Source organism: Urtica dioica, chromosome 5 (assembly GCF_054948205.1).
Source record: "Urtica dioica subsp. dioica isolate 48M chromosome 5, U.dioica_male_clone48M_v1_H2, whole genome shotgun sequence".
NCBI lineage: Eukaryota > Viridiplantae > Streptophyta > Magnoliopsida > Rosales > Urticaceae > Urtica > Urtica dioica.
In genome coordinates, this window is record NC_142760.1 from 27,989,861 (window position 1) to 28,001,601 (window position 11,741).

The window sequence follows — 11,741 nt, forward strand, 5'->3', positions numbered from 1 at the left end:
CACAAGCGACAAAGGAGTTGAGGAAATAACAGCTAGAAGGGTAAAATGGTAATTTAGTAAATCCCGACTAGCTGATGACATTCATGAAGGGTAAACATAGATAATATTCAGTGGATCCGCTCATTATAATTAGGTCGAATTCTTGAGTAGAAAACAAATTCATTTGAACCGAGAGATTTTCAGTGTCAGCTCTTTAGTGGAGTCAGTTGGCATTAAGCTAAACTTGGAAAAGGTTTGTGAACTTTTGAGTCCAAGTGTTTAGCTCAAGCTTTGTTCATTTGGGTCCATGAGGTCACTGTCACGAATCACATCGATAGGAATAGTTAAACTGGAAGCTAAGTCAAAACAAGAACGAAAATAGTCAAAAAGGTATTTTTGTCTTTTGAGACATAGGATGAAATGAATGTCAATAAATTTTTTGACATGGTCATTTGATGACAAGTTTCACTCGGCCAAAATAAGATTTATTGGGCCTTGTGGATTAATTTCATTTCATAAGAATTTTATTGAAGATTCTTAATGGGCCTTTTTCATGTTGTCATGAACAAGTGGAAAAGCTTCTAGAAGGCCTTTCTAGCATTAGAATAGGCGCCCACCACCCAAGAGGAAAGAGAGATTATTTTGTGCATAAATGTATCAAGATACTTGCCAAAAGAAAAAGAGGAAACAAATTTGCATATGAGATGCATAGGGGAATCGGCCAAGTGAGGAAAAGGCAAGCCAAGGAACAAAAAAGGAAACAAATCCAAGCCTCAAGGAGGCTGCCTTGGGCGCCCACATGGAATGGGAAATAAGCGATTTTTGCTCATGAATATATGATATTCTATAGAAGAGGAAACTACCTTATTGAACGTAAAACCTCTTCTATAAATAGGAGCCCCATTCCTCACTATTCATTCATCCAACTTTAAGAGATTTGAGAGACTCTCTCTCTAGAACTTTGGCCGAAAATCCTCTCTCTCTCTCTAGTTTATTTTCGATTTTTTCTTGTCTTGGCACCTAGGTCCTCATTCGACCTAGTGTTTAGCTCTGCGACTTCAAGACTCGTTCTTAAGTCGTAGTGTTTAAAAGTGCCCACTCACTGATTCCTTTTATTTCGAGTGATTTAGTGATAGAAACTATCGTGGTTGCTCGAGGTGCCGAGGAAAGAAAGAGAGACGTGCTGCGAGGGGAGACGAGCGTTGCGAACTTTCCAAAAGCTTCTTCAAAGTTCAAGCTTCAAGAAAGGTTAGTAAACTCTTAGCTCATATTGATTTTTAATTACATGTACTTGCTTCTTTGTCTAGGTTAGTAAAAACTGTTTTTACTTGAAAAGAAATTTTTTAAAATTCCGCCGCTTCCCGAAGCGTTTAATCTTTTTTTTAAACCCTAGATCAATTCCAACAACGACATGCCAAATGGGTGGAGTTCATTGAAACATTTTCATATATGATCAAATATAAGCAAGGTAAGGAGAATGTTGTGGCAGATGCATTATCTCGCAGGTAAGTTGTACTCTCTACTCTAGATTCTAAGTTGCTTGGATTTGAGTACATTAAGGAATTGTATGCTTCTAATTCTGATTTAGGGGAAGCTTTTAAATGTTGTTCTCGTGCGGCGAATGAAATTTTTTTCATTCATGATGGTTTTCTATTTCGTGAAAATAAATTATGCATTCGTCATTCTTCATTACGTGAACTACTTGTTCGAGAAGCACATTCTGGTGGTTTGATGGGTCATTTTGGGGTAGCTAAGACATTGTGTGTGTTGCACGAACATTTCTATTGGTCCCATATGAAATGAGATGTTGAAACGATTTGTGAACGATGCATAACTTGTAAACATGCCAAGTCTAAACAACACCCACATGGTTTGTATACGCCATTTCCGATTCCTAGTGCACCTTGGGTTGATATTTCAATGAACTTTGTTTTGGGATTACCCAGGATTAAGAGGGGGAGTGATTATGTTTTTTGGGGTCGTTGCTCGATTTTCTAAAATGGCACATTTAATAGCATGTCACAAAACTGATAATGCATCAAACATTGCTGACCTATTTTTCAAAGAGATTGTAAGGTTGCATGGTATGCCTCGCACAATTGTTTCAAATAGAGATGCGAAGTTCTTGAGCTATTTTTGGAAAACGTTGTGGGAAAAGTTGGGAACAAAATTATTGTTTTCTAGTACTTGTCATCCACGAACCGATGGGCAAACTGAAGTGGTAAATAGATCATTGTCTACTTTCTTGCGTGCTATCATTCAAAAGAACTTGAAAGCTTGGGAAGATTGTTTGCCACATGTTGAATTTGCATATAATCGTAGTGTTCTACAACTAATTTATCTCCTTTTGAAATTTTTTATGCTTTTAATCCAATAACACCTTTGGATTTGATTCCTTTACCTATTGGTGAGCAAGTTAACATGGATGGGAAAATGAAGGCAGATCTTGTGAAACAGATTCATGAGAAGACAGGGCAAAACATAGAGCGACAGACTGAGCAATACGCAAAGAATGCCAACAAGAGCCAGAAGAAAGTAATTTTTGAGCTTGGGGATTGGGTTTGGTTGCACATGAGGAATGAGTGATTTACTGAGCAAAGGCGTTCCCAATTACTTCCAAGGGGTGACAGACTATTCTAGGTTCTGGAGCGAATCAATGACAATGCCTATAAGCGTAACTTACCTAGTGAGTATGGTGTTAGTGCAAGCTTTAACGTTTTTGATCTATCGTATTTTGATGTAGGTGAATCGCTTTCAAGAGGGGGAGAATGATGAGAATCAAGGAGCTCTAGTGGATCAAAGTGATCAAGGAGCTCAAATGGATGCAAGTGGATCTAATATAACTAGAAGAAAACTTTCAAGTGATCCATTAAGCTTGCCTAGTGGGCCTCTCAAAAGGTTTAAGGCCAAACAATTCAAAGAGGCTCTAAATGGGCTGATTCAACAAGTTAGCTCATTTTGGCCCAAAGTTCAAGAAAATCTAAAGCAAGAACGCCTAATTATAATGATTAAGGCTCTAGAAGAGTAATCAAAATTCCTAGGTCGTTTCTAGGCATTGGACCCACATTTTTAACAATAAATAAGCCCGTTCACTCTTTTGGGAGTTACTTTTGTAACCACTCAAAATAGTTTGACGAATTTGGGGGGTTTATACCCGTTTAAAGTGTTGTTTTGTGTGTTTTATGTCAAAAACTTTCAGTTTCAAAGTTATAAGGATTGAGAATTATTTGCATTTAGATTTCAGCTTTTATTACTAGTGTCTTAAGTGTTGTTTTTAGAGCTGTTGGAGCAAAACGTTTTTGGCTGATTGTTAAGCCTCTCAAAGGCTATAAATAAATGTTTAGGTGCATGCAATCAACATACAATCCCATTTGAATGAAATATAAGTGCGTTTGTGTCTTTCTTGTTCTTTAAAAGACTTTTTGAACTTATCAAGTTTTCTTGTGGCGTTCAGCAACTTGACTTATCATCTTGATTCTTAAGTATTCATCTTGAGTATCTTGGTGTGGCTCCATATATATTGTAGGATTGCTTCTTATATCTCTAGATATTGGGTCAAGTCTCAACATTCTAGTCCTTTGCAGATCTTGGGTCTTTTTCCAATCATTTTTATAGGGTCTTATCACATTTGTTGGTAAGGTTCAAATCATCCAGTTGGGAATGAAGAATAGTTGAACTTCTCGGATTAGATTAATAAAATAAGAAGGTTGCGGAAGCAGTTGAAAAGAAACAAGCCGGTTGACCAAAAAAAAGTAAACAAGAAAGAAGAAAAGTAAATCGATACCCATCTCAAGGCGAAAAAGTTGTTATCCCCCGAAAATGCGGCAAATTGGTGGTAGGGGACATAACATAAAGACATGCACTTGGAGGGATTGAAAACAAAACACGTTATTTCTTTTTTTTATGTTTAGAAATATTGTATTTTTTATGAACTTTAAATCATTTTATTTTGTTTTGTTTTTATCAGAACTTTGAATTATTTATTTTCTAATTTCGAATATCAAAACGATGATCACATCACGATTACAAAGTGATTGAAATTTAGTTCATATATACCGAAAAATCACGACAATATTCTATCCAAAATAAGAGTACCACGAAACAACTTTCCCATAAAATAAGCCGCATCACCATTTTTTCCTGAACGTCCTCATATGGACACTTTGAAGCGACTCAAAAGATTCTTTCACCAATACGTGCTCGACATACTTCACTGAAAACATCCCAAAATCACTGCTACAAAATAAAATGCAAAAACTTATAAAAAAAAATTGAAACATGTAATATACAATTCAAAATATTTTGGCATGTTTACCTGTACAAACTTTGTGGGATGTTCTGATCGACTAGCCATGTGAAATGATGAAATTCTATTCGGTCGCGGATTAGCTCCCGATATGACATGTGATGCTCGCTAAACAAACCAGGGCCACAACCTTAGGTAGTGCTCAACTTCAATTCTACGCGATTATAAAAAAGTCATAAACTTATTAACTACAACAAGTTAATAAACTGAAGTTATACTTTTACGTACCTCTATCAACTCCTTGCAATCGTTTTGATTAATCGTCAACTGGGTGAGATGCTTCTGGAAATCCAGGACAGTAATGGTCCACTCGTCTAAGTCAACCCGAAAAGTGAACCAATGGAAGTCAATGAAGTTGACGATGAATAATATCTCTTATGCTCCCATCCATGGCAATAAGTGCAGTCTCAATACCCATTCATCAGGGTAAACTCCGACTTCGAATCCCATGCCACTAGGTCAACCTCCATCCCTAGTCCGAAGGCCCTTTTCTTATTCTTATCTTGCTTTATGTATCGGCCGTACACATTGTTGCAATTTTTACGCACACGCATGCGCACGTGTCGCCCAAGTAGTAAAGTGTACACGAAGTATGGGTATCGATCCCACAAGGAAAACGTTTAATTAATTGACAAGACTAACCAGCACGAATTGATCTTTAGGATTGCGGTGATTGTGATTGTGACAATTTCCAACAATAAAATAAAAGTAATTAAAAGTAGAGTTGTTGACAATAATGAGAATGAAAGAACTATGGTTTCACAAGTTATTCTTATGGTTTGGATTCTCGAAAATAAAGCACAAAAACACAAGCTCCTAGTTTACTAATCACGTTTACGATAATGGTAATCCTAGATTTCTCTCGAACATCTAAAAATCTAAACCTATGCCGGGATATATTTTCTCGATCTCAACCCCTAAAAACAACGGTTAGCATTAAAAATAAGAACGTTCACACAACTCCGTAACAACCTAGCTATCCCTAGCCTAGGAATGTACTACGGTAAATTAATACTTTTGCACGACTAACCTAATCGCTTCCAACTCTTGAATCAATCCTAATTTCATGAACGAGGTACCTAATCACATTCAAGTATTAAACACAGAATAAATTTAAGTAAATATGATAGAGCATATGAATATTAATTAACAAGCATGCACGAATCCATAACCGTATTCCTAACCTAATACGCCATAGTCATTAATGGATTTTGTGCATGATTGAACGAAGAATAAACAAAGAAGATGAATATAGAGAACTCGTGATAATGAATAAGAAATCTAAATTAAATTATAAAAACATGAGTTCCAAAGATTAGGAGAATAGAGATAAAAACTGTGAATGATGAAAACGAGACGGTGGTGGTGATGGTCTTCTCCGAACGCTTCTTCTTTCCCGAGCTTTTTCAACCAAAAATAATAAAGCAAAAACTAAAAACTCATGAAAAGATGTGTTTATGAATAAACGGAAGTGTTTTTATAGGTATCCTAGGTTTTTCGAAGCTCATATGGGCCGACGGATGAGATTCGACGGCTCGAAATACATTTAAGAGCACAAGTGAGATTTGCTGTCTTAGGGGGTATGCGCCGCACATACCAAAACTGGGCAGTAGTGCGCCGCACTGGGGCCGCACGGACAAACGCATAAGACTTTGTGAAACCTGTGCGGCACCCAGAGGATGGTGGTTCACTGAACCATCTATCTTGAGCTCTGATTGTCGGAATCGTGATCCAAAAAATGTTCTGCACTCCTTGAGACCTCCCCATCCTCCTCGTATGCTCCAAATGCCATCATGAAGTCCCAAACTATGAAAATATAGGAAAGACTCCAAAACATTGTCAAAACACTCTTAAACTACCGTCGTTTCATCGTCTAGAGCACTTTCAAACACGTATAGAACGCGCTTATCAATTACCCCCAAATTTGAACTGTTGCTAGTCCTCAAGCGATTGAATAAACTAAAATCACACAAAGCAGTAAACCTAAAAAATGGTAAAATTTGGTGTTTCATGTCTCGACCGATAATCACTTGCCTCAACCATTATGCGTAGACTTACATACAAATGAGAGTTCATGATTTTAAACTTCAAGTTTACTATTAAATTTGAAAGAAAAAAAATCACGAGCTCGAGTTACCTTGACCGTTTTTAATGCTTTTGCGTCTCGTTCACTCTCGACTCCTAAGGATTCGTGACTCTTCCAACCCCACTCATTAAACACACCTGATGCCTAATTCATGAATTTTTGCTCAACACTCCCATATGCCCCCTCTACTCCCTTAGTCTCCACTAATTTACACACATCATCTCTAGTCAATTGGTAAGTCTTTAAGGCATGTAATGTTAGGCATAGGTCACGAGTAGATATGGATAATGACACGGCTCATGGTTAAGCTAACAGAGGTCTCTAATCACATCCTTAGACGCATGCCAAACTCTTCTCCAAGCTAGAATTAACTCATTTAAACACCGTCAACAAACTCGATATACGCTAGAAATGAGCGTTTCAGTCCATTATTTTTATTTATTTATTTAATTTTTTATTTTTCTTTTTCTTTTTTATCTTCTTTTTTCTTTTTTTTTTCTTTTTTTTAACGAACGAATAAAATAAGAAAACAACGACGGTGTTTAATGAGTTTTTGACAATTTTTAGTTGGACTCGGAGAATCATTCAACAAACAAGTCAATGAATATGGAAGTGATAATCAATGATGTCCTAGCTAGCTCAACGGGTTCTTTGGGGGGATTTCTTCTTTGGCTAGGCATTCTTAGTGACTTCGAACGAGATGAGTCGTTTTTCAGTTTTTCTTAAAGGGGTCTAATTGATATCAATTATCGGGTCGACTTTTTAGGTAAGCGTGGCTCATCCTAACAGTTTTTCAATTAGATTAGTGTGTGTTTTATTTTGTCTCGATTAGGAATTAGAGAAGGTTCTAGTATGTTGTGGGCTATTTCAATCAAGTGATCGGTCAAGTTACTATCCAAGGTCGCCTAAAGGGTCGAGACATACATTATTCGGGTCAAATGTGGCAACTATAAATCTCGACAATTTCTTTCTCACCTAGTAGTTCATGAACAAAACAAACTAACCTCTAATGCTTAGGCATTACAATATCATCGGCAAGCAATATGGTAAACAAAACGAAACAAATCACACAAATTTCTACCTAAAACAAAGAAGTTACACTACTACGTACAAATCCACAAAATTAATAACTCTTTCCCAAACTTAAAATCTACATTGTCCCCAATGTATTTCAATTATCATGTATGAGAAGAGGACTTATCTTGCGGGGCTGGTCGAACTCCCCTACTCGTGCGGTGGTGGTGGAGGTGATTGGTAATGTGGTGGTGGAACGTCTCCATAATATGGCGGTGGCGGCGGGTAGGGGTTTGTCAAGTGTGATGGATACGACCGGAGTATGTTGTGATACGTGGACGTGCCTCCCATGTTGGGTGATGGAGATGCGTAGTGCGAGATCCATGTGTCGTAGGCTTCCTCGTGAAATCGGTGAGTCTCTACGCATTGCTCTCAATGCGCAGTGTTAAAGGCATTGGATTAGTCGAGGCGATAGTCGATGTGGTCGAGGCAGGTGTAGATGTTCTTCATGATCGCCTCGAGACTTTGGTCGTACCCGTCGAATCATTGGGTGACTTGGTCGTTGAGGTCTGCGTGACGCATATCGATGCGCTTAACTGTGGTGCCGAGCCGGTCCATTCTCGCGAGAATTTGCTCGAAGTACTTGTCATAGTTGCCTCGCAAGGGTGGGGCGGTCGGTGCGGCTTGGTCAGCCCCTCCTTCTCCCTCGCCTTCCTCCTTGTCGTATTCTTCGTTATCCTCGGAGTTGGAGTTTCGATCGTCTTCGTAGAAGCCTTGGCCATTTGGTTTGGCCCTACCCAAACTTGCATCATGAAGAGTATGGCTGAAATCCAAGTTGATCTTGGGCCCGGTAGGGCAGAAGACGTCGGTGTTGAGCGTCGCGACTCTCGCGTTCTTGCAAAGTTCGGTTATGAGGCCGGGAAAGCCCAAGTTTGCACTTCCCGCTTTGCCCACGATGAACGTAATTTGTTTGCGAATGATTGCACCGACGTTGATCGCATGGCCGACGACGATTACGTAGAAGACCAATGCTCTATCTTTTGTTGGCTTGTGGTTTCGCGCAGGGAGCATGAGGTTGGAGCCGATGAAATGCGACCACGCACGGGCGAACCGATTTGCATACACCACGGCAAGTGCTCTCGCAACCGTACGACTAGGGTTCAACCTCTACAACCTATGAACCCTTTTTAAAAGGGCATGCGCGATGTCCTCGAGCGGTGGTTCCCTATTGTGGTTGTCCTACCACGCTGTTTCCACTTCCAGGATTTGCAAGTATCGGTTGATGTCGTCGGATAAAATAGGTACATTGACGCCCCGAACACTCACCGTGGTTGCGCCACGTGGGGCGACATTAAGGTTAGTGTTAAATTCTCATACCACCTAGAGGTTAGGCCTAGTTTTGATTGTGGTTGACATTTGCCACTCTCACCTTTGGATTCGAGGGATAATATCGCCGTAGAGCTTGACGTCGTCGGTGACCACCACTTCTCGTTCTGGTATGATGTTTGTGTCGACAATCTTGGTGTACACCTCGTCCGCTCCCGGTTGGAGTCTCCATGCGAGTACGGTATTTGGGCCAATCGTAGGATGAGGAGGAGGCGCACTTGATGAGGTTTGAGTGGTCTTTGCCTTCTTCGAACTCCGACATGTCGACATCCTATACAAAACAATCGAAGTTAGGCCACATACTCTCTTGGGTCTCATTATTGTCGGCTAAAACCCGAGACCCAAACAACCTAAAACTATCACCCACCAAACCCACAATTAACCCCGTCCGACCCATAACACATATAATATATTAACATTCAAACTTGCCCAAAAATTATTATAAATCATGAATTACGATTCCTAAACACATCTACCGTCAATGTGAAGTATTAAAACTCAAGAAATTTGGAGATGAAAACTTACTTGATTTTTAGGAAAAGAATGATGAATACACACAAAATTGACGTAGATTGAAACGATGAAACGAAGATTAGTGATGCAAAAATGATTGTGAGGTTGATTCAAGTGTTGATTTCGTGAAAAGTGTGATGAGTTTGGAGTTTAGAGAGAGTTAGGGAAGAGAGATAGAGAGAGGGTGAGAGAGGTTTTTTTTTTAATTTTGAAATTTTCAACCCAAAATCGGTATTAAAGACTTTGTCGGAGTCCTGTGCGCTGTACAGAAATGTTTGTTCGCCGCGCGGGACTTTTTCTAGGCAGATGTGCAGCGCTCATGAACTTTTGCATGCCGCACATGCCCTCCCCCCCCCCCCCTTTTTTTTTTTTTAACTAAATCTACTAAGTAAAACAAAAAAACTGAAAATTAATTTTTTTATTATTTTTTATTTATTTGAAAACTTAAGGAAATAAAATTAAAATGACGATGAAAGAAGAATCATGGGTTGCCTCTTGAGAAGCACTATAGTTAACGTAAGATATCTTGACGGGGTACCGAGTTATTGTGCGATGAGGTCGAGGTAGGCAACAGTCTTTTCCCTCTCATAGAGTCCGCCATGGTATGCCTTGATTCGTTGCCCATTTACCGAGAGCATGGCTCCGCTATTGGTCTCGAGTTTGAACCAGCCCGACGGGAATGCTTGCTTGACTTTGAATGGTCCGGACCATCGTGATTTGAGATTTCCTCGAAAAAGCTTGGGCCTGGAGTTGAAGAGAAGCACTTGTTGGCCCGGTCGGATTTCCTTCGGCACGATGTGCTTGTTGTGCCACACCTTCATTTTTTCTTTATAGATCTTTGCATTCTCGTAGGCACCGAGGCAGAATTTGTCGAGCTCGTTTAGTTGAAGGAGTCTTTGCTGCCCCGCGGCTTGGTGGTCGAAGTTGAGCTTCTTCATCGCCCACATGGCCTTGTACTCAAGCTCGACCGAGAGATGGCACGCCTTGCCATAAACGAGCCGGTACGGAGACATGACTATCGGAGTCTTAAAGGCTGTCATATACGCCCATAGTGCATCGTCAAACTTGTGGGCCCAATCTTTGAGCGAGCCTCTCGTCTTCTCTAGGATCTTTCTCACTACGCAGTTAGACACCTCGGCTTGCCCGTTGGATTGCGGGTGATACGCCAATGCTCTCCCCGGTGCGTAACACTATACTTTCTAAGAAGGGCTTCGAATTGCCGATTGCAAACGTCAGAGCCTCCATCACTCATAATCACTCTCGGTGTGCCATGGCACGTGAAAATGTTGTTCTTGAGGAAGCGGAGCACCACCTTTCCATCGTTGGTTGGAGAAAGATGTACTTGTTTTCGTAGGCGGATGAGAATGATCCCATGAAATCGATCCTTGACACATCGAACGGCTCTATATCCATGATGTTTATTAGTGGCATCCCATTCCGATTTGACATGTTGCTCATCCGTTGACAGTAAATCGCACGCCTCGACAAAAGTACGGCATTCCTTGAAGAGAGTTGGCCAGTAGAAGCCGCTTTGGAGGACTTTCATCGCCATTCTGTTAGGCTCGAAGTGTCCTCCGCCACTGTAGGGAATGAAAGTGGCGGAGTACAGAGAGCATCTTGTCTTCGGGTACGCAACGTCTGACCACAAAAATCGGCGCATTGTCGGTACAGGATCGACTCCTCCCAATAGTATCGCCAAACGTCGGAGACAAACTTCTTTCGTTGATGGTAGGTGAGCTCCGGTGGTAGAAGGTTGGATGTGATGTAGTTGATGTAGTCAGCGTATAAAGGCAAGTTGATCACTTGCATAACCATCACCTTCTCATCTCTGAAGTTGTCGTCGATTGACATGCTTCGTTCGGGGATGTGGCTGAGATCTTCAAGGTGGGAGAGATGATTAGCGACGAGGTTCTCTGTTCCCTTCTTGTGTCTGATCTCGAGGTCAAACTCTTTAAGGAGGAGAACCCACCAGATTAGCCGTGGCTTCGCGTCTTTCTTCCTCATCAAGTACCTAATGGCTGCGTGGTCGGTGTAGAGATGAGTTTGTTGCCAATGACACATGGCTGGGACTTGTCAAACGCAAAGACAAGAACGAGAAGCTCTTTCTCGGTGGCTACGTAGTTCATCCGGGCGTCATTGAGAGTTTGGTTTGTGTAGTATTTGGCGTGGAATGACTTCTCTCTCCGCTGCTCGGGTACCGCACCTACATCAAAATCATTCGCGTCCATCATGATCTTGAACGGTGCATCCCAGTCGGGGTGACTATTATCGGGGACAAGCTGAGTTTCTCTTTCAGTGTGTTGAACGTGTCGTCACACACCTTCGTGAACTCGAACTTCAAGTCTTTCTGAATAAGGTTGCATAGTGGCTTCATGATCTTCGAGAAGTCTTTGATGAACCTCCGATAGAAGCCCGCATGTCTCAAGAAACTCCTCAGTCCCTTGACCGAAATTGGCG

At 40.8% G+C, this 11,741-nt stretch overlaps 1 protein-coding gene across 1 annotated transcript; it reads right to left on the minus strand.

The window, feature by feature from the left end:
- Positions 1-9,826: 9,826 nt before the first annotated feature.
- Positions 9,827-10,830, minus strand: LOC149397723 (uncharacterized). Its single transcript, XM_089614323.1, has 2 exons — positions 10,516-10,830; positions 9,827-10,474 (listed from the first exon to the last, which is right to left on the minus strand). The coding sequence occupies exons 1-2, from the start codon at positions 10,828-10,830 to the stop codon at positions 9,827-9,829; spliced, it is 963 nt and encodes a 320-aa protein (XP_089470449.1).
- Positions 10,831-11,741: the final 911 nt, after the last annotated feature.